We start from the raw sequence: 24,052 nt of genomic DNA on the forward strand, positions 1-24,052 counted from the left end.
TCCCAACCAGCTGTACCTGGCCTCTTAATCATGCTCCTTGCCTCTTGCCCCTTCTTTTTGTAATATGCCTTAAACTTGCCTGTCATGGCCTCCCACTCTAATTCCATCTGTTTTCCGTTAATAACATTTTTTTTCTGATTAAAAACAATGTTCTTTACAGAAACATTGGAAGATATTGAAAATAAACAGGAAGTAAGCTTTCTACAGTTCTACGACATTAGTAACACTAGTGTACAACTTACCTGCCTATCATATATGTATATATGTACATATATATATGTACCCATGTGGTTAAACTTTTAGAGTGTGTCCAGGTTGCAATTTTTAAACTGCTATAAATGACACTGATAACAGTATCTCCCAGGAGTGCNACTGGAAAAAAAAGGGTCAGCCATCATAATTGGCTCATACGATGGTTTGTGAAACAAAAAAAGAGAGGGACTTTCATCTGTATTTGTGCATTCATCCAATAATATTTTAGGAGTCTCTAAACACCAAGGGCAAGCTACTTGGTCTATGAGGGAGGAAGATGTAAGTAAGCAGCCCTATAAATGTTAAGATGCCATGTTTAAATGACAGTTCATTCCTGAATTGTTTTTCTAGACTTACTCTAATAAACCTTTCGTTCATCAAGACTCTCTACATCCTTGATAAAAGGTAATAAGGATAAAGTTCATAAGTAACAGGAAAAATACAATTTTAGTCTTTCTACACCCTCACAAACCTGCTTTTTTGGATTAGAGAGAAATGGTAGAGGTTTAATTTTTCCTTGCATTTAGGAAAACATTTAAATATTATAATCCAACTATCACTGTTTCTACTTCTTGATTTCTGAGAATATTTTTACCTAAAAAAATCTCTGAAGAGAAGATAGATTGTCAAATGCTGGTAATATACATGAATTACTTCAATATTTATTGTGATTTTCTATGTCTTAGAGACTGAACCATAACAATTTACCACATTGACTCATTCAAAGCTATAGGTCCAAAAAAAAAAAAGAAAAAAAGCAATAGGTCCAAAGTGAGTGCGATATTGCTATTGTTTGGGGTTAGTGAGTCAAAAGTACTGTACCGTTTTATGTGCAGCTGTGTAAGTGCTTAGGAACAATTAAAAAGTCTCCTTATAGAGCTGTTTGATCACCTCAAACAATTAAAGCTGTAACAAACATTTCAAGGCGCAAGCCAACAAGCAATTATCTAAAATCTACTCTAGTAGATTGAATAGTATTCCAAAAAGACATGCTCAAGTCCTAGCACCTGGAACCTGTGAATGTGACCTTAGTTGGAAAAAGGGTCATTTTGGGGCGCCTTGGTGGCTTAGTTGGTTAAGTTTCTGCTTTCAGCTCAGGTCATGATCTCCAGATCCTGTAACATAGTCCCGAGTCCGGAGTAGGGCTCCCTGCTCTGCGGGGAGTCTGCTTTTCCCTCTGCCCCTCCCCTTGGCTCCTGTGTTCTCTCTCTCTCTCTCCCTCTCAGATAAATAAATAAAATCTTAAAAAAAAAAAAAAAAGGAAACAGGGTCATTGCAGATGTAATTAAGGATCTCCAGATGAGGTCCTTCTGGATTTAGGATGGGCTCTAAATTCACTGATGAGTGTGCTGTAAGAAACAGAAAAGGCAAAGACACAGAAACACAAAGAAGACAGGCATGTGAAGACAGAGGCAGGCTGCAGTTACGCTGCCTCAAGCTAAGGCATGCCACCTGTTGACAGCAGCCTCAAGAAGTTAGGAGAGAGGCATGGCACAGATTCTCTCTGTGAGCCTCCAGTGGGAGCGAACAGTGTTGACACCTTGATTGTAGACTCTGGCCTCCAGGACTGTGAAAAAATACATTTCTGTTGTTTCTAGCCACCCAGTTGGGGTAAACTTGTTACCACAGTAGTTGTAGGAAACTAATACATCTACTAAGTAGCTAGTGGAAGTTATTGCTATTATTTAAAATTTTCTAAATGCTTCTCCAGGTCACTTTGGTAAAGCTCTTTATGGCAAGTGTCCTGCAGAACAAAAGGCTTTAAATACAAATTGAAAAAGATAACAATTATGATGTAATTCCAAGGCAAACATAACTTACATTAGAAGATGACCATCCACTTGGGTATAGCACGGGATAACCATCTGATGTCAAGTTGGGAAATGAAACTGACAGTTTAAGTTCCGGCATTGGAAAATGTCCGCTCTTTCTAATCTATAGGGAAAAAAAAAAAAGTAACCCTCTCTTCCTCTTCCAACAGCATCCTTCCTGTATTAGGTAGGAGATCTGTTCTTAATTGATGAATTAAGTTGTATAATATTTTGAATCTGAAAGTGAATGCAAACAGTTTATGGCACTGGATAGAGAACTGGCATAATTAAACAAGCAAAAAATAGGGATGTTGAATAGTGGTCGTATGTATCAGTTACAATGTATACTGTTCCTTCATCCTCCCACTCCCAAAATAGGACTGGGATTAAGGAAAATCAGAATGAAATTTCTTTATGCTCATCATGGTTTTGGACATACTAGTCTTTTTGGAGGTGGGAAGGAGGGAGAACATTTGCTTGATCCACTCAGAACAGGTGAGCATATTTTGTTTGCCTCAACCAGCTTGCCATAACTCCCTAAGCCCAGAAATCATTTCTCAGCCAGCCACACGGGATCTGCCACCACCGCACAGGCAAACCAGATACCCATTTGCTTCCCTTCACTATCCTATCTCCAGCTAGGGCACTGTGTCAATAATGATTGATAATCTAGTTGGACGAGAGTCACATTGATTCCCCTCCCAATGCCCATCTGTTTTTATCCACTAAACCACGATTCCCACTTAATGTTACATCATGCCACCAAGGGTGAGTATAGCTCACAGGGAAGGAAAGCCAGGCAGGAAGAAATTCAGCAGGAAGCTGAATTTACCATTCAAAAGTCCTCATAGGTAGAAGAGGTGCAACTGAATTGGAGCAACCAGGTGCTATGGCCCTCCCTTCCTCCACTCAAGCACAATTTCCAGGACCTACGCCTTCTTCACACCCTCCCTAGTCTGAATTCTTAGGGGAGTAGGGAGCTCCTTAATCTACAGATGCCAGAAAATCCAACTGATCTATCTAACTGAGCCTTCTGGACTGGGAGTTACACAGATCTTAAGCAATTCCCTGTGGTTGCCAGAAACTAAATGCATCCCTTAATTTTGGAATTTTAGGAATTCCCAACCAGCTGTACCTGGCCTCTTAATCATGCTCCTTGCCTCTTGCCCCTTCTTTTTGTAATATGCCTTAAACTTGCCTGTCATGGCCTCCCACTCTAATTCCATCTGTTTTCCGTTAATAACATTTTTTTTCTGATTAAAAACAATGTTCTTTACAGAAACATTGGAAGATATTGAAAATAAACAGGAAGTAAGCTTTCTACAGTTCTACGACATTAGTAACACTAGTGTACAACTTACCTGCCTATCATATATGTATATATGTACATATATATATGTACCCATGTGGTTAAACTTTTAGAGTGTGTCCAGGTTGCAATTTTTAAACTGCTATAAATGACACTGATAACAGTATCTCCCAGGAGTGCCTGGCTGGCTCAGTCAGAAGAGCATGTGACTCTTGATCTTGGGGTCGTGAGTTTGAGCCCCATGTTGGATGTAGAGATTACTTAAAAACAAACAAACAAACTAACTAACTAAAAAGAGTATCTCTGAGAATAAATCTTTGTATCACCAATAATTTTCTATAGTACATTTCTAGCAATAAATTCATTCACTGGGTCTCACCTAAGAAAATGTTCACTTTTTTTTTTCAATTCTATTACTCCAATTTTGGATTTTATCCCAACAAAATAATGAGATACAAAAGATTATGGTCAGGGATATTCTTAACAATGTTATTTATATCAACATTATTTATAATAGTTTGAGAGTACCCGTTTCAAGTTTGGACCCTAGTAACAACATATGAAGAGCTATAATATTCAAAATTCCTTCCTTCCTTCCTTCCTTCCTTCCTTCCTTCCTTCCTTCCTTCCTTCCTTCCTTCCTTCCTCTTTCCTTCCATTTTGTTGAATTCTTTAATCTGGGAAAAGCAAATGGGTCTAGAAGAACTTGGCAGCTGCAATTACAAAAATTAATCTCAGTAATAAGGTGATTGGCATTTACACTAATTTCCAGGGTATAGCTTGTCATAGAAATTTTAGCAAAGAGCACAAATAAAAACAATGGAATGAATCTTGAAAGCATACATTTATTTCACTTCGTAAGAGAACTTCCCTTTCCATTGTTGGCAATTCCCAAAGAGATTGAGACCATTTTCACCCACAATACTGTTGCATTATATCATACTTCTTAATATATATTTAAATCCATCATTTGAACTGGACCCTCTTTTACTTGAGTAATATTAACTTGAGTCTGTGTCTGTAAGTAGGCATTGCCTAAAATGAAAGTCTGGTTCAACTCCATAATTGTTTGCTATAATGGTTAGGAAAAGCTCATTATGAGGAATTCAAAGAGAAAAATAAATATTGTAATAGAAAACATAACTTAAGGATGTGGTAGGCGGAGCATAAGTTATAGTATGATACCTATGGAAGGTAGCAATGAGCAGAATGAGATACATATTTATTTGTTGAGTAAAGTAAAATATTACCAAGACATTTGAAGTAATCAATTTCTGAAATAGTCATAATTATTTTTTTAAAAGTGCTTTGCTCACTCATACTGAAAAAATAATGTACATAAAGTCTATAGGCTTATAGGTAGTGTTTCTTTGGTTTTAAGTTTATTTTTTCTAGGAAGTCATTCTAAGAATGTGTTAGGAGGAAATTAGAGACTTAGGTTTTTAAAATTGCTTCAANCATAAAGTCTATAGGCTTATAGGTAGTGTTTCTTTGGTTTTAAGTTTTTTTCTAGGAAGTCATTCTAAGAATGTGTTAGGAGGAAATTAGAGACTTAGGTTTTTAAAATTGCTTCAAAGTATAATTATCAGTAATTCTTTAAATAAAATTACTTCAAAATAGTGAAATTATAAAAAAATATTCTGGAACATAGAGATTAAGTGTTGAATCAACACGTTTCTATGTGTTTGTTAATACTTTTATTTAATTTATAAACTTACAAATGACTCCTGGACAATACTAATTTAGAGGTAGCTTCTTACCAAGTAGAAGATACTAATTTCATCTCCAATGTCCTCAGTAGAATTAATAACTTCAGGGACAGTCTCATTGGCTGCAATTGAAATATGGTATTCGCTTGCAGAGCTTAGAATTAATTGGAAGAAGAAAAACAAAACACAATGAAATTTAACTTTTATTTGACCTCACTCTTTTTTTTCTTTATACCAGGTAATCCCACAAAAAGTATTTGTAGAGATTTCAAATCAGAGGCAAATTCTTTTACCCTGGAACCTACAATTATATCTTTGAGGAGGGTGAGAAAATTACATAATTTAGCTCAATAAGTCACTGATGCTTATTTGGCCTTAAAATGCCAAATATGTACAATTTTTAAAATAAAAGTTTCATTGTTACCAAGTGAAAAGTTTCCATTAATTCACTAATATCATTTACATTTTGTGAATAATGAGGCTAAAACTTAGTGTTTTTAGTAGTGCTGAATTTTAAATAGGTTTTAAAAAATTGTTAACTTTTTCACATTAAAGGCCTATATTTACAGCTAAACTTAAAAATTCAATCTTTCCCATGCAACTTCTCTATGTTCTTTGGATGAACTTGGTGGAATGAAGTATAATAAAAATATATAGGTGTTTGCCAAAATTTGATTTTAATAAAATGAAAAATTCTTGGAAAAAGTCATTGTACCAAGAGAAGTGGATAAGAGCAAGATAGAAAATAGCAAACAGAATTTGGAGGCTAAGTAATATACACAAAATCTATGTGTATATCCTATAATCCTCTCATTTTTGTTGTTTGTTATCAGAAAAAGCCAGTGCTATAGAAAATAAATTAATAAAATGATAAGACTTTTAGACTAAACTTGCCTCTGATTCTTATACTTTTGATATACGTTGCACATATTTTTTTTTTTAGCAAAAGCTTGGAGTCTTGCTTAAGCAAGGGAATTTATACTGGGAAACGTTGCCAATATGATTTGTGTTTGGATAGATTGGAAGTTCTTAGGGGAAAGGACAGTTTATGAATAATGAAAGAAATAAAGAGCCCTTGTCAATAAGAAATGATTTAATCTTGTGTGTCCAGAATGGGCAGGCTGATCAGACCCCTCACAATAAGAAATGATGGCTAAGAAATATGCTGGTGACCTCTAAGAGCACTGCCATTTGTAAAGTACTTCTGGGTCTTCAGAATTTAGACTGGAGTGCTAATGCAATCCAGGATCATTAGCACCTCACATTTAAGATTATTTAGCATGCTGGGTCTCAGACTTTAGAGTGCATGAAAATTACCTGGAGGGCTTGTTTCACACCGATTTCTGAGCCCTAGAGTTTCTGATTCAGTAGACTGGGGTGGGGCCAAGAATTTGCCTAAGTTCCTAGGTGTGTCTGATGCCCTTGGCCAGGGACCTCACTTTGAGAACCGCTGAGTTTGTAGAAGGATATCAACACAAAACTGCAGTTTCCTCCTACCTGTAAAACTGAAGTCCAGCTTCATATTTTACTGGGATAGAAATGTTTACTTCGTTATCAGAAAGGGTTTCAGGAGGTTCCTCGCTGTCACTAGAAAATACATACCATGTTCAGACAACTCATGAAACGATTGGCTATTTAGAGACATTTCTGAGCATTGGAAAGGGATGCGTATTTTGGCAACTAAATAAAAGCATAAAAGAGCAGAATTCTTGTTTTTATGTTTTTTGTTTGTTTTGGTGCTGTGGTTATTTTTCAATCAGGGTGGGGAGGTTGGTCGGAGATGGGTATTATTAAATTTCCCAAGTTGATTCTCAATTGCAGCTAGGTTTGAAAAACCACGCTGATTTAGTCCAATGTTTCTCAAACTTCTATGAGGATTATGGATAAATAACCTTGGGTCAATCATTAAATACACAGATTACTGGGCTTTGCTCCTTGAAATACGGATTTAGTAGGTAGCTTTGAGTTGGGACCCAGGAATTTGTGTTTTTAACACAAATCACATAGTGATTCTTATTTATTCCTCACAGATGAGGACCTCACAAGAAGACATGACTGGGTTTATGTGGCAGAAAGTCAATACAAAATCTTTGGTCTTCTCGTTTTAATAGTATTTCCATGCTTATTGTTTGATGCTAATGTTATTTGTTAAAGACTTACTTATTCCCTTGATTTAAGTTGTCATTTCGATCATATATTATGTAAATGCATGCATGTTTATAGATGCATATGCTTATCTCATACTCCCACGTGTTAAAAAAAGCACACATGAGGGATGTAACAGTTGCCAACACTGGCTCTGGGGCCAGTGTGCAGGGGATTGTTCTGGAACATTAACATTCTTTGGGCAAGTTATTTAATTTCTCTTTGCCTTGGTTTCTTCATCTATAAAATGGGGATTTATCATTAAATGATAAATAGGGGCACCTGAGTGGTTCAGTCATCAAGCGTCTGCCTTCGGCTCAGGTCATGATCCCAGGGTCCTGGGATTGAGCCCCACAGGGATTGAGCCTGCTTCTCCCTCTCCCACTCCCCCTGCTTGTGTTCCCTCTCTCACTGTGTCTCTCTCTGTCATATAAATAAATAAATAAATAAATAAATAAATAAATAATGATTATAATACACATAAAGTGCTTAACATTGTGCCTAGATGTAGGAAATACTTAATGAATGCTAGCTTTCATTATTTTTATCACATGCCCTCTCCACCAAGTGACCAAGCACCTAGCATTTGGTCTCACAGAATGGGCAATGAGGACCTTTTAATGAGTCTGCTGTCCCCAAGTGTACTAAGTGGCTTGGTGTGAGCTAGAGGACAGTGAAAGCAGCGCCTTGCTTTGGGTTATAGATATTTGTGTGACTGGGCTTTTGCTACGGATCATCCCCTCTTCTCCTACCTGTTCCCCACTGTGACCAAATTAATCTTCCTAAGAAATGGCTAGCTCCGTATATAAACTTCACCCCTCAAAATCTTCTCTGGCTCCTTATGGTTTGTTCAGTTAAGAAAACACGCCTCATTCTGACATTCAGTACTCACCATAACATGGTAGGATGCACAGCCCCTGTTTATCTTCTGTTACTCCTTTATGCATTCTCTATATTTGAGCTAACATGGATTACCTGATATTCCCTCAGTAGATCTAGTGGTCCACCATTGACTTTTTGCTCAAGCTGTATATTTTGCCTAAAATGCTCCACCTAATTCTATTTACTAAACTCTCTATGAATTTCTACCCACCCTTTAAGGTCCTTCTTAATTATAATCTCCTTGATAAAGTTTTCTTGGGGTCTCAATGCCAAGTAGATATAATTTCAACCTCAATTAAGTCTCTGATACACAGTTTACATTTCTCTAATGAATTTTCCTTTTGTACCCTATATTATAATAATTTATACATTACTCTTAGCCCCCTACTGTAATGTTTACTCCATGAAGTTNTCCTGCTGTAATGTTTACTCCATGAAGTTCCTGTCCTTATTATTTTTTATATTCCCTATAGTGACTAATTCAATATCTTCTCTGCAGTAGATGTCAAATAAATATTTGTTGAGCTGGACTAAATTGGGCATACAGAATTCATTTACACATTAATTTATTTTCTCATTTATTCATTCATTCTACATCTATTCAGTGATTATTAGACGTGAGGCACTACGCTAGCTACTGGGGAATAAGGCAAAAAAAGATAGAATTTCATCTCAAGGAGTTTAAGGGGCAGGGGATGATTATACTTAGAAGAAAGTTAAGACACTATTTCAATTTCCTTATTAGCCTTTAGTTATTTTTAGTCTGGGTATTCTATGATATCTTTCAGAAGCTCTGACTGATTTGGATAAAATGTATTAAACTACAAAAGGGCATTGTAAAACTTTAAGTCCATCCAATGATTCAGTTGACCTTGATGGGCAGCCAGTAAAAGTTAAATTAGCAATCCTGTAAAATTTTACATAAATTTAAATGCAGTTTGGCAGATATAAGTGATGTGTGATTACAACATGTTTTACAGCTCATAGAATCAATGGTTTAATCTTGTAGGTGCATTAATTCTATTAAATAAAAATTTATTTGTAGTTAATCATAAGGATGTTTTTGTGAAGTAAAGGGGTTCACTGCCTTCTACTTTTGCTGATCTCATAAAAGCTGTAAGAAGTTCCAGTGAGTCTATAAAGCAAAATATTCTAAGTACATGAAATTATATAAACACTTACATACACATACACTCATGCATGCATATCAACTAACCTTGTTACGCTTAAATGAATGATCACATTTTCCATGAGATAAGATGTGTTAAACTGAAATAATATTTTGAAAGTAACCTATGAAATAAAAATATTTTTAGTTGAGTAACAGATAAAGAAGTAAAATGTTTACTTTGATCAAAATGTTTAATTTCATTAATGATATTACCTAGACTGAAATTGCAAAGTTTTTTAAGCAATATGACCTTAGAAAATAAAACCAAATCACATCTCAAAAATAGAACAAGATATAACATACATATACTTTTAAATGTAAATACATAATATGCTTTGTATATTGATATTGAATTTAAACACTTTATTTGAATTATATTAATAAAAATAATTTATACTACATCAACTATTACCATGAAGGTACATTCTATATATTATATTACCATAGTCTACAAGATCACAATCATAAACAATGTAGTTATGAAATGGTCATAACTAAAGCCTCCTTAATAAGTAAACTTCAGGTATCATTAACCATCTATACATGTTCTTAATAAGTAAACTTCAGGTATCATTAACCATCTATACATGTTCATTATAAAATAGGGGAAAACCTACTTGGTTCCATTAATTTGTTAGTATAAAACAGTTTTGGACTTTAAAGGAATCAAAATGAAAAAATAAAAGGCTTATTTATAGTGAACTATAATAATAATAACAACAATATAATGTANAAACTATAATAATAATAACAACAACAACAATATAATGTAGTAAGTTTTGTTTAAAAATTGCATAGTTAAAATAATACCTAAGAAAAACTGGAAAATGTTTTTGTTATACTAACACTTCGATACAGGCAACTTATTTTTCAAAACTATGCCTGAGGATATAAACTATATAATTCAGGGCTCTTCAACACTGACAGGCAGGCCAGAAACTGGATTACTTATTTGAAGAAATAGGTCCTCAGCAAAGTTCTAGTCCAAGACTCCTCATGTAAATCTTCATAAAGCTGAAAACTAATCTTGGTTTGTGCTAACTAGGGTGTTTTGGAATTTGGCCAGCTAAATAGATGGCTCAAAATGCACACTTAATAAAAACTACCTAAAATTTTACCTTTGTGATTAAGTGCCAGACAGGACAGAGTTTGATATTTAAAGCTCTTGAAAAAAAGAGTTTCTATACAAAGATCTAAACCAATCTGCTTGAAAGATTTGTTTTGTCTACAGGCTAGAAAAGCCTACTACTATCAGATAAATTATCAAGTACAAATTTTTAATTTTGTCTTAGCATTTGAGTTTGATCATGCAATANGTTTTGTCTTAGTATTTGAGTTTGATCATGCAATAATTGGCTTTTGATTCCAATATCTCAAAATTTTAAGCTCAACCTTCTTCATCTATGTCATGCTAAAATACCATTAGAGGGATTTATATATTTAACTTTGAGCGTGGTATTTTTCATATCCAATTGCCACATGTATGCTTTATAATCTGCTTACCTCTTCTCCTCTTCTCAGGAAAGGATATCCAACTTTACATGTGAGATTATGATTGGATTCACAGCTGTCTTTTTGGATAGCCTTGGAAGAAAAAGTAAACAGAATTAGAGCAGATACACAGGTGAAATACTTGAACTTGGTTTTCCAGAATTTTCCCAGCTGTGCCTTGGACTCTGCCTTGCTAAGATTTGTCTCTCAATTTAGTTGGGACAGTCACAGCATTCTGGGATCACCTGTCTCACCACCCATAGAAAATCTGAAAACAGTTAAGGGAGACTGAAGGACAAAGCACATCACATATCTTGTCTAGGTGTCCCACTGTACAATGGACATAGTAATGGTGTGTGTCACATAGGGTGATTAGGTGCTGGGACAAAATAAACCACACACACTANTCCACACACACTAGACTGCCACAAGCCCACAGTGAGTGGCTGTCATGAGAAGGGTTTCACTCCTCTTACCCCGGGTAAGAGCCGGGTTCTGACGTGAGACTACCAGGAATTAAATTCTGAGTCCANACCACACACACTAGACTGCCACATGGAAGCCCACAGTGAGTGGCTGTCATGAGAAGAGTTTCACTCCTCTTACCCCGGGTAAGAGCCGGGTTCTGACGTGAGACTACCAGGAATTAAATTCTGAGTCCATCACTATTAGCTTTCTCCTTGTCAAGACTCCTCACTTCTGAGCGTGATTTTCTGTCAAGTGAAGTTAGTCATATTCTATTTCATCAAATTGAAAATGCCACTGAATAGGAGACTCACCATTATTTTGCGTACCAATAAGAAGGAAAAAATGCTGCCAGTTAAGTAAACATATCAGCTGTAAAATGCAGTTCCAGCAAGGTTAAAATGTGACAGAAAAGGTTTATCTTAGAATCTCTGTAGTACAAAAATATCTATTTACTTAATGAGAATTGAGTAAGTGGAATGATTAGAACAGTGCCTGGAACATAATATGACTCAGGAAAAGGCTGTCATTATTATTACTCTTTTAATTGTTAATAGAAGGAGAGGAGATGCATTGTTGATTTTTGTAGTCCTCCCTCTCTACCAAGGCCATGAAGTTAGTTGAAGAGGATACTGGCAATGATTTTTAACATAGTCCCCTTTCCAAAGAAAAATTCAGTGGTAATATTTTTCCAGCGTCTCTTTGCACATTTGGATTTATAATTAACATTCTTTACTGAATATAAAATATGTGGTAGTAATGGAGGACAATTTTTATGCCTCTGTTAGTCATCATGTCCTTAAGTGATATCCTAATAAAGAGAGAGAAATATCAGTGAAAGTTTGAATTTACAGACACTAGACAATTGAGTTTTAATATAATAATTAATAAGGGTATTGCTTTTAATATGAATCATACATATTACTAATTCATATATATAGATAGAATTGTAAATAAGGGGGATTCACTCAGAGATCAGAATTAAAAGAAAAATTCAAATGTGGAAGTACTAATTCCTGATATAGCATCTTATGCAACTATATGTTATTGCCAAGAAAGAAAAAATTCTGTTGTGACAATGAGACATTGTAATTTAACACCTCTCTTGCCAACGTAAGGATTTTACATAGAAAATGAGAAATGGTATCTTGATTTTTCTTTATGTAAACATTTTTTTCGTTCCATACATGCATTACTCTTTCTGTACCTCTGTTTAACTGTCCTGACTTTGTTAGGCTTATATTTTTCTTTGACTTTGTCTCAATTTCAGCTACGTATTGCCTCTATGAAATGTATGATTTTGATACATCAGTGATCCTTTCCTCATACTGAATCTAAGAAAAGTCATAGATCTCTAAAGACATTCATCAAAACAAAAAAATTTTTAAAAAGTTTGGTACTTTCACCATTAGTGAGTACTAATAATTTGTACAAAATGTTCTCTATTCTTCTAAACCCAATAAAAACAATTAGTTCAGTGGCAGGAAAAGTAGGCTGAATAAATGATTATTATAAGAATAAACAAATATAAAATTAAAAGTTTACCTCAATTCCCGAAAAAATTAGATTTGGAGAATAGTGTACCATGGTTCTGGTGTTATAGGCACTGTCCTTTTTATTTTTGACTGTGAGGCTAACATTGAACTTATCGTTGTGGGACCTGACAATAAGCAGGCCCTCTTCTGTGGTGGATACTTTCAGGGTGAGGTCCGAGATACATTTTTCCTTGTTTCCACAATCTTTGGCAAAGGGAATCTGAAATGGTCACAGGAAAGCATTTTTCAACATTTAGTTAAGCATGACTGAAAATTACTTATTAACCTCCTTAGTGAAATGACATATTGCCAAACTAAGTTAAGCAACTCCATAAAGAGAACAGATTCCACTGAAGAAATCATAAGGAATTTTAGATTTATTCCTATAATTTATAGGGAAAAATAATAAACTTCTGTATATAAATTCTTCCAGTCCTTTAAAGAATGCAAGTGTTCACAGATGTTTTTCACTGGCTTTAATCTGCCAGAGTAGAACAGTTTAAAAAAAAAATCAAGTCAAGTACCCGAAGATCTAAATTTATGAGAGAAGACTTTAACACTCAACCCCAATTATGACACTTTCTATTGAAAAGAATCAAATACTTAGGAATGTAATAGGGCTCAGAGGTAGAAAATTGTCAAGCCACATAACTAGGAGCTTTCCTTGACTCGTCTTCCCATTAAGACCCATCCTCTTATCTAAACTTTCACTAAGAGCTGTTCATTCTACCTCTCTTCTAAGTATCTCCCAACTCTCCATTTCCACCATCGCCTGCAGTCTAGCCGTCTTCATTTCCTCCCTGAACTAATGCACTTAAGTGGTCTCCTGCACCCAATCTTGCTCCAATCACTGTTCCTCCAATCATTCTCCACATTGCAGCTGGAGTGATCCTTAAAAAAATATAAATACAGTGCTATCACTGAACCCATTAAAACAATCAATAGCATTCCATTGCTCTTCAAGATATCTGTGCAGTAGCACAAAGTCCAGAATGATCTAGTTCCTGCATATGCCTCCCTCCTCATCCCACATCACCTTCCCCCCTTGCTCTTCAGCTTCAGCCACATTAGAGAGTTTAGTGTAGTTCCTTTATGCTTTAGAACCTTTACACATATGTCTGTGTGTAAAACACTGCTCCCTCCACTCCTGTGAATAGGATGGAAAATCCTCCTACGCTTCAAGTCTCAATTTAAATGTCACAACTTCTGTCTACCTAGGCAGAAGTTCCCATCAAACAATTAAGTTCTCCTCCAGACCGCATGCCTTAATTCCTACCTAATACCTGTTTCCTAGGTTAGACTGTAAACTCTGAAGCCTGGTACGTATAAGACACCCAATAGGGAGGAGGAAAAGGAAAGGAGGAAAGGGAAAGTGAAAGATATGGATATGGGGAAAACTAATTCCCCATCCCTAATGTCTCCTCTTCCTAATGTCACCATCCCTAATGGTGCCACCCCATCTTTCTACTTGCTCACTCACTCTTTCTCAGGTGCGAGACATTGGACTTTGTGAATTTGGAAGCAGGAGCAGTGTGCCCATGAGAAGCATACATTCTTGCTCTATATCTCCATTCTGCAAGTTTTACGAGGGGGGCTCCCTTGAAAGAGGTGTGAGATTGATGAGCACTGCTGATGACGTACTTGGTTATCTGTGGTCTAAGCCTTGTTCAGTAGGAGGACACCCAATACGCCTAAGCCATGCCTGCAACCGGGTGTTCTTTAGTAATAAGGGAGCTCTAGTAGGCTAACCCATGCCTTTCTTTCAATCGGTCCTAAATTTAGGGGAGATAAAAGTAGGTGCTATTTATAAGTTCCCTCCAACAACAGGAAGTAGAAAAGCTGAGAAAAGTCTAGAAGAGTCTCATTCTTTTTTTAAAAAATTGATTTGGGTTGTGTGTCTGTGTGTGTCTATGTGTTTCAGGTCCCTCCCCCCAATATATTCACATATAGGCATTCTAAATTTTAAAAAAATCTGACTTACATATTCATGTACTGAATTTGGTAGAGAATCATCAAGAACAGGCCCATTTTCTGGATCGGTAAGATTAAAATCCAAAGTTATCCTTACGGAATCCCGAAAGTCATGCTTGTCCTGCAGGTTAAAACATAGTGTATTTTGTCATTGGTATCATATTTGCTGGATGTTCTGACCTTGTTATGGCTTCCTTCTTCTGCCCCTGTGGGTCAGGCTTACTGGAACATTCTTGTGCACCTGATCTGACATATGATCTCATCAGGCTTTTGCTTCATTGGAGAGAGACTGCCTTCTGCCTTGATAAGGGACACTGCTGAAAGCAAAGCCTTCAGAGTATGACCAGCTGATTCACCTCCAGCTTCTTGGGGGCCCTGCTGGGGTAATAGGATATGCCATACTTTGTCATGTCAGGATATACTGCCTGGGCTGCTTGCATAACAGTATCTTTCTCTTGAGATCTTGAGCTAAAAACTGCCATGTAATACTTCTAGGAAAGTCTCCCAACTTGAAACGAGCAAACTTTCTTTAAGTTGAGTTGAATTTCATTAGTATGATATATGCCTTGAGTTGCAAGAATTTTATAATGTAAAATGATAAGTAAGTAATATGAATGCAATCAATATTGTTTTATAATATGAGTAACAGCCATTATTTATGGCATGTCCGGAATTATGAGCTTTACACACATTATTGAGAAGTATTTCAACAGTCCTCCAAGATGAAAAACTATTACAGTCATTATTTTACAAATGAAAAACAAGGCCTCTAAGAGACTAAACAACTTGGTCAAAATCACTTGGAATGTGGGGAAGCTTTGAGACAAATTCCATCCTGGCTGACTCCAGAACAAATGTTAATGTATCTATTAAAATCCAAAAGAATTTTAGAAATTTTGAAACTAGTTCATTCCTTTTCATACCAAGTGCCTACACATAGCTAGAGTCTACATTTTGGACAAATATACACTACAGTGATTTCCAGCAGGTTGAAGGCAGGGGCACATCTGGTTTCACACCCTTTCAAATTTTATACAAGTTCTAACTCCTAAATATTCAGTTGGGATGAAGTTAATAGGAGGATAACTCCAGTTTTTTTTCTTCCTGATTATGGATTGATCTTAGTGTTGACAGATAAGTTAATTTTGATATATGCTGTGGGGAATATCGACTTGAAAATCACAGTACACCTACAGACATGTTTTCTGTCACTTCCCTACCCTGACTATAATATTTTAAAAATATAAAATACGAATACATCAGGAATACAGAAATAAATCAGAGGTGAGGGGAAATCAGCCTGTTTTCTTTTAAAATTCCAGGATCATGTATAAGTCCCAAGTCTGTCTCAGTCACTAAAATCAGTGTTTTCTCATTGCATCCATTCTTCCCTCTTTTTTTTTAAGTATCATGTTCATTATAAGAAAATGTTAAGAAATTCCTGCCCTTTTATTGCCACTAATGGTTTTCTCAAGGCTAGATGGCATGTGTGGTGGGTGTTATATGTAACTAATGAATTGTGGAACACTACATCAAAAACTAATGATGTGCTCTATGGTGGCTAACTGAACATAATAAAAAATAAATCTTAAAAAAAAAAAGAAACTCTTGCCCTTATTGGGAACATTCCCCATTTACATAGTGACTCAATAAAATGCATTTTAAATGGTTCAAACTGGCTTCCTAGCAATCTACGGAGATTAATAATTTGCTTTCCAAGGCTCCCTTATTATTGTAATAGAAAGACACTTAGGTAGCACAAAGCCTATAGATGATAGAAAATACTAGATTTTTTCCCTTCAATTTAAAGTCCAAGAGTGAAATACATAGTTCAGTGGACAAGAAGGGACCCCAGAAAGCACATGGGCCAATAGTTTCTTCTCAGGGCATGTAACCACTTAACCACATTTGATGGATGAGGCTCACAAAAGTTAAATGATGTTTTCAATTTGAAAGAATAAATGAATGAATGTAAAAAGTGAATGAATGAATGAAAGCAGAAGGTTTCTTATCAACTAGTGCACTATGCCTTCTACTATTCCGTGATATGTGGATGATTGATAACACACACAGGGAAGATGAAAGATAGCTTCATGAAATGCATTTGGAAATTAGAAGATCAAGCCTGTGACTTCCCTATAAAAGTGACCAAATACAATGAAGTTTACTTCATCACGTGCACTTTGAAATAAAAACTGTTAAGACTGACTTGAAATAAGACATCTATGCTTTATTCTTGATTTGGAATAAAGCAGTTATAACATATGATTTACTTGCCAACATGTAGAAGGAGAGCTTAGTGCATTCTTTTTCTTCAACTGTGATGTTTCTTTGAATCTTTCTTTCCTGAGTTCCAGAGAAAAAACTTCGTGATATCTGTCTTAGTGAATCTAGTGTGACACGGTACTGCATATCTAGAAACAAAATGACAGAAATATTTACTTGAGGTAATTTTCATATGGTCTAGTTCATTAAATTAGCATTATAGGAAAACCTCTTGAGCAATCAGTCAACAAGACATTCCTATTACTCAGCTTATCCACACTACTGCAGTACAGTGGTAGTCCCAGGCATGAAGACAACCTTCAGGAACTCTACAGAACCGCCTTCTGGGTTCACTGTGCCTTTAACGTTTAATCACACTTATTCTATAAGGTACGTGTACATATGCACACCCACACATTCATACATATGAACACCAACATACAAACTGATTGGGCACACATGTGTTTATCGGGTTTTCACTTAAATTATTATTTTTTTTTAGTTTAGCAATGTTGAAGCCCTGTTTAGAATATTGATTTTATTTCAATTGACACAAAAATATACATTAATCAATTCTTATCTATTTTATGAAAAAGTCACTTCAGACTGTTCAAAGCACATAATAAAAGAAGCTTAATAAATAAGTTTAATAAAATAGGCGTACAAAAATAAAAAACGTGAAAAGGGCAACAATCCTACTTATTTGATCACTTAGTTACTCTATAAAAATTAAATGAGACTTAAATAATGTATATGAAAATGTAAATCATATTTTACATTTCTATAACTTATTTATCTTCTAGTCAGAGGGCTATTGCAGAGCATAATTATGCACATGTAGAGCAAACTAAGAAAAATAGATTTTAAGGATTAATGATTTTTCATATTCTACTTACATTTGGTTTGTAAACTACTCTTTTGCAGCCAATGGCATCCACAGTTTTGACTCCAACGTATCTCAATATCATTAAAAAACCACCTTAGGAAGTGTACGTGTAGGGAGGAGGACGTACCTAGACTGTGTCTGAGAACACGCACACAGAACATGTCTGATTCTCAAAAACTGGGGTCACCTTCGGAGTGGAGCAAAGAGATCTCAGGAAGTGGGAGTGGCAAAGCACTCAAGTCCTTTGCAATACCGGTCTTACCACAGAGAGGGCATGAGAAGGAAGAGACGGTTTGTGAAAACCCACAGGAAGGAAAACTGGGCTCCTGTGGAGCCCATTTTCCAAAGTCTACTTCTGAATTGGTATTATTGTTATTGTTTTTAGCACCTGGTTGTTTGCGGTAAATGGGAGAGCCAGAGGGGAACTTTGGACTGTTGTGACCATTGCATATAAGCATATAGTTTCTGCCCCAGAATTTACTGGGCTCCATAACATATTCTTTCCTCAGCAGATTTTTTATCAAGGTTCAACAGGTTCACAGGGGCAAATGTGATATGCATGCAGATCCCTATCGTGGGGGAAAATAACAATATCTTACTGGATTTCATCATGTGGAGCAAATGTATTGTCTTCCTGCCCCAAAGTACTTGGCATACATATGATATTTACCAGCAACAAAAATTGTGTCTTCTTTGGACTTTAATTTCACAGCAAAACACAGTGTAGCATTTATGCATACTGTTTCCTTTCCTTCCACACGGCAGTTTTTCTTTTGGATATTCACTTTATTGGGTTCAAAATTCATGGTCACTTTAACCACAGCCACATCTCGGGACCTATAAACATGAACAATGATGATTATTCACACATTTTCACATTTAATAAATGCCATCATTATGGAAGTGCAGTTTGAATGCACTGATCAGGAGTCTTCTTTGTATATAGTTGGGATCTCAGGATTCCATTTCTTTGGTGATTTTTAAAAAATATTTATTTATTTAATTAATTTCATTTTTTATTATTTTTAAAGATTTTATTTCTTTGAGAGAGAGAGAGAGAGTGCGCGTGAGAGAGCACACACATGAGCAGAGGGGAGAGGCGGAGGGACAGGGACAAGCAGACTCCCCACTGAGCAGGGTGCCCCAAGTGGGGCTCCATCCCAGCACCCTGGGATCATGACCTGAGCCAAGGGCAGATGCTTGACCAACTGAGCCACCCAAGTGCCCTACTTATTTATTTGAGAGAGAGCGAGCATGGCAGGGAAAGAGGGAGGACCTCAAGCTGACTCTGCCCTGAGCATTATCCTGAGGATCCTGAGACCATGACCTGAGCCGAAACTAAAAGTCGGGTGTTTAACCTATGGAGCCACCCAGGTGCCCCTCTATGGTGAATTTTTGATACAGAGGTAATGGTATCTGGTATTCTGAGGACACCCAGGTTGTTCTGGAACTCTCTTAGGCTTTGGTTCTGAATGGTAGCAGAATATGCCCCTTCAAAATGTGACTACAGGAGTTCAGGCCATGTCACTCATACCACTTTAGTATTATTTTGAGCTGTAGGCACTTGAAAAACAGCAAATGCAGGAAAAGAGGCTTCTGTGAACTTTCCTCGTACCTAAAGACAGACACTCCAAAAGGAGCTTAACTGGAGTTCATCGACCAGGAAGGATTGATTCTTATCACAGGAAAGGAGACAGGACACGAGATGAGCTTTGTCACAAACTATCATATCACCCATCTGGTCTTTCCTAGGCCCAATTATCTTCCTCATGGAGGCCTGCATACCTTCTTCCTTTTCTCTATTAAGATAGTATGTAAGTCTGAATTCTAAGCCACCTCAAAGAATTACTCATTTTTCTCTGGGTATCTCCCATGTATATATAGGGCATACATGTTAATAAACTTCTGCTTGTTGTTTCCTTGTTAATCTGTCTTGTATTACAGGGGTATCAGCCAAGAACTCAGGAGGCTAGAGGGAAAATTATTTTTCATTCCTTACAGTTCATAAGCCAAAAATCTGTTTTGCCTGTGATGGAAAGAAGATGGAACCAAGTGCTCAGGTGCAGCCTCAGAACCAAAACCATATTTTGGGAATCTTTGAGTTTGTTCCCAATCTGGAAAGAGTCCACAGGCCCATGGACAACTTTTGTGCACTATAATACTTGCACAGACAAGTACAAGTACTATAGCTAGGTATCTTGTGAATACATAGGTCTTTGATTTGCTTTTGCATTAAAAAAACTATATTTTTCTTTTAAAACATATTACCCATAGAAAACATGGAAACATAAAAAAAAGAAACAAAGAAAACAGAAATCACTTGTAATTCTACCACTTTATGGAAAGATAAACAGGATACTTATGGAAACTTCAATTATACTCTGAGCTCTGGAACTATTTGTGAAATATCATCAGATGAATTGGATGTTATTAAAATACATACCAGAAGAGGGCAGCACCACCAAGGCCCCCAATAGTCACATCAGTCAGACCGTCACCATTTAAATCCATTTCTCCATGGATAGACTGGCCAAAAAATTTTAGTGTCTTGCCGTCTCCACCTGATGGAATACGCTGTGAAAGTCCCAACAGAGAGTTTTTATGCCAGAAGTGTCTCTTCAAAAACAGTTTTAAATAAATCTGAGAACTTGGTTTGGTTAACAAAAAATGAAAATTAAAGATCTTTTGGAAAAGTGCCTAAGAAACCCCTCATGTGGAGACAAGTTGAATTACTCAGATGTTACCAAACGTTATTCTTTTTATAGTACAGACAAAATAATCCAGGGTTACTGACACCAGAGAGGGAAAAAATTTTATAACGTCATCTTGTCTAATGCTCAAGGAAAACATTGTGAGTAATTGGCTCTCCTTTCTAGTTCCCACTCAATCCCATAACACAGAGATATTTAAAGATACTGGAACCTTTTAAACGCATCATACAAGCAAGAGAGGGAGTAGAAGTTTGTCCTAGGGGCAGTTTGGGGTTCACTGAATTTGGAGGGTGGATATAAATAGCACATTCCATCAAATACATTTTCCTGTTTATGATCTTCTTTGCTTAAAGTCAAGGGCACTGTAAACTCTATAGCTACAAATGAATGTGGAATTCTCGATGACTAATTTGTGCACCTAATGTGTTCAATATTCGTACTTCCTGACTTAACTTTGGTTCAAGATGATAATATTTTAATAGAACCTGATGGCAAGGAGATAGGACTGACAGACCCTCCCTAAATTTGAGGTCTCCTTGAAAACCATAAATTAAGAAGCCAAAGAAGGCAAACCAAATGGAAACATTTTTCATGCTGAAATGTTTGTGGCTCATTGGGAAGTATTTCCTTACTTTTTCAGCAACAACCAGAGACATCTGCCTCATTGGTTCTGGAGGAGTTCATTCAGTTTGATTCTGGATTACTGCATACACAAGCAGCACCTCAGGTTATCATGGAAACAAGCGAGCACATCCCTCACCTGTCCTTGGGAAAGCGTTTTGGCAATAATTAAGCAAACTCAGCTCTAAATTCTTCTTTGTTGTTATTTAAAGCTGCATCTTGAGTTACCACCATTTTACAAAAATAAATTTATGACAATCTATCCTATTAATGATTTAAATATCCTCTTTTTTTTTTCTACTGCAAATGCCATTTCACTAAATTTTCAGGATTAATAGTGAAGGAATAAAGTGGTAGAACACAAGAAAGAAATGCCTTTCTGCAGTTCTTCATTCTGTCATGCTCCCATGGTTAATATTGCCTATTTCCAGTTAAGTAATACCATGAAGACTTTGAATTATTTGGAAACAAATAATTTACTAAGTGGATGGAAGTGTTGTTACTGAAATGTGCCCTTTACTTTATTGTTTCACTAACGTCATTATGACTTTATGGAAAATTAACCACAACTTCACATGAATGGATTTTGAGAATTCTGTTGACTATAGTACAAAAAGAACAGTCAACTATAAAAAGAACTAATTGGTGTTCTGATTTTCTTTTCAGGTTATATAAGTAGTTCAATGCCTAACTACTTATGATTACTTAAAAACAGATAATTACATTAGAAGAATTCCTTTAAACTCTCCTACTTTTATAGTGCATTAAATACTTCTGCAAATTGATATTTTTCTTATGTAGGAAAAATTACATTTATGGATTAGAACTGTTAACTGGCAATAAATTTAAAACAAGAACAAGAGAAATCCCCTGCAGGTTAAGCTTAGTTATTAAGATTTTTTTCCAAGACGGATTACTTGTGAGGAAAATATAAACCTTCAGGAACCCAAATTCATTTGACAAAAATATTCCAATTTAATTCAAAAATATAAATGTAATGCAATTTCATTTTAACAACATGGATACTGAATATAAAAGCAATAATCTCATCTTCTTTATTGGCTAAATCATATCATTATTGTTCTCTTATTCAGAAAGTGGTATCCTCTGTTTAGGATCAGGCACATTGCAATTGTTAAAACACACTGTTAAAAAGTATCCATTTTTTTTGGTTTGTGTTTTACTATTCCGGAAAGCTCAGATCATGGAGATGTGGCAAATAACAACAGGAAAAAAAAAAACAAAAAACACCAAACTAGATAAAAAGATAAAATACAAAATAATGCTTCTGTAGAGAAAACTTAAAAGAGAATTAAATCTAGTTTCCCAATAGAGTCAGAAGAAAAAAACCCAAATAACTCAAGAAGCAAGACAAGAAGCAAGCCTAGTGTTGAACCCACTTATCGTTTAAGGGTGGGAATGTGTAGGTTTAACTTCTTACTTGTGCATACTCTTTCCTGATAGTCTTGCCACTCCCATGATAAATGTACACGGCTCCCCCATGATCATCTTCCAGGGGAGCTCCTATCACAATGTCATCAAATCCATCAAGATTGAGGTCTCTCACAGCAGCGATAGCTGTTCCAAAACGAGCCCCACATGGCTCATTTTTGTTTTCTTTTGTGCATGAATTGTGCTTCAGAGATGAGCAGCAAGTCTGCTTAATGGGCTCCAGGCTCATTTGGTATTCAAACCTTGTCTGGAAGAAAGATAAACAGGATACTTATGGATTTCTATCATTACTACAGCACAGTGAAAATTTTAAGTATGTGCTAAATCAACGCTGTTAAAAACCATTTGTACATCAACAGTAAAGTTTGTAAAATTTCTTAAAAAGGGTGCTTATCTGAGAGCACAGCTAAAGATTTTAAAGAACAGACTGTAGAAGTGTGGGGAAGAAGGCACATTGAGGATTTTAATGATTCCTTTTTTTAATGCAACCGAGTGAGTATTTAACTCACAGAATGTTTTTAAAGCCAAAGAGCTGAATTTTTAAATCCTCAGTTCAGGCCTTCATCCTTCCTTCATCAAATTTGCTTCTTCGAAAAGTCTCTACATAGTCTCCTCTATAGGGCAAAGAGGAAATTACTCTGTTCAAAAAGCAAACTTTTCCCAAAGCTTTCTAGAGCAAAAAACCCCCCAAACACTCAGTAAAGAACAGAAAGTACTAGTAATGATGGACAGGAACACATGTTCTAGGAAAAAAGGGACCAAAAAAAAATTGATGGGCGGAAGCAAACAAAATGATAGGAAGAAAGATATACAATTTATGAATTTAAAAATTAATTGGAGAGACTCTTAAGAATTTAAAAACCTAAATAGATCAATACTGACTTTGTTGTAAACAGCAAAACAAAACGAAACAGAACAAAAACTCTTCTAATGAAGAAATCAAGAATTATTTCACCTAACAAATGATGTCTGAAGTCAGGAGTGGCAAACAAAACCTCACCCCAGCCCAATGAAATATTCCAAAGACCATAGTAGTTTGCTAAAACTGTGTGGTGTCACCGCCTTAAAATTCTCTACTCCACAGTCCTTCTGCTTCCCCAGCTTTAACTGTTTTGACAGCTAATGCAGTTTTAACTGCAAATGTTCTGAACACCTCCAGGCCAGAGCCATGAATGGATGCCCTGGGAGTTTATTTAGCAGCTTAATGAGATTTATATTTGTCTTTATTCTATATTTTCAGATAAAAAAGAATAGTTCACATTTCCAAGCAGAAAACATCTAATGGTTGGAACTACTTTGACAGGAATTCTAAAATGTTCATTTAGAAACTGAGGAGCTGGTGGGGGTAAAGAGGCCCTGAAGGATTCTTTGCTCCT

The 24,052-nt window shown here is 36.0% G+C and overlaps 1 protein-coding gene across 2 annotated transcripts in view; it reads right to left on the reverse strand.

Moving 5' to 3' along the window:
- Positions 1-24,052, reverse strand: part of ITGA1 (integrin subunit alpha 1) — a 166,319-nt gene that overhangs the window by 18,386 nt on the left and 123,881 nt on the right. Inside the window, exons 14-24 of one of the 2 annotated variants that reach the window (XM_034656939.1) lie at positions 22,666-22,923; positions 20,336-20,466; positions 18,563-18,729; positions 17,019-17,155; positions 14,752-14,862; positions 12,781-12,990; positions 10,783-10,863; positions 9,325-9,401; positions 6,579-6,668; positions 5,133-5,235; positions 2,026-2,187 (exon numbers count right to left, since the gene is read on the reverse strand). In XM_034656939.1, the coding sequence (XP_034512830.1) occupies positions 2,041-2,187; positions 5,133-5,235; positions 6,579-6,668; positions 9,325-9,401; positions 10,783-10,863; positions 12,781-12,990; positions 14,752-14,862; positions 17,019-17,155; positions 18,563-18,729; positions 20,336-20,466; positions 22,666-22,923 (1,512 nt within the window). In that variant the 3' untranslated portion in view covers positions 2,026-2,040. Of the gene's footprint in view, positions 1-2,025; positions 2,188-5,132; positions 5,236-6,578; positions 6,669-9,324; positions 9,402-10,782; positions 10,864-12,780; positions 12,991-14,751; positions 14,863-17,018; positions 17,156-18,562; positions 18,730-20,335; positions 20,467-22,665; positions 22,924-24,052 lie in introns of those variants that run through there. The other variant, XM_002921554.4, reaches the window with a different exon arrangement.

This window comes from Ailuropoda melanoleuca, chromosome 3 (genome assembly GCF_002007445.2).
Source record: "Ailuropoda melanoleuca isolate Jingjing chromosome 3, ASM200744v2, whole genome shotgun sequence".
Lineage (NCBI taxonomy): Eukaryota > Metazoa > Chordata > Mammalia > Carnivora > Ursidae > Ailuropoda > Ailuropoda melanoleuca.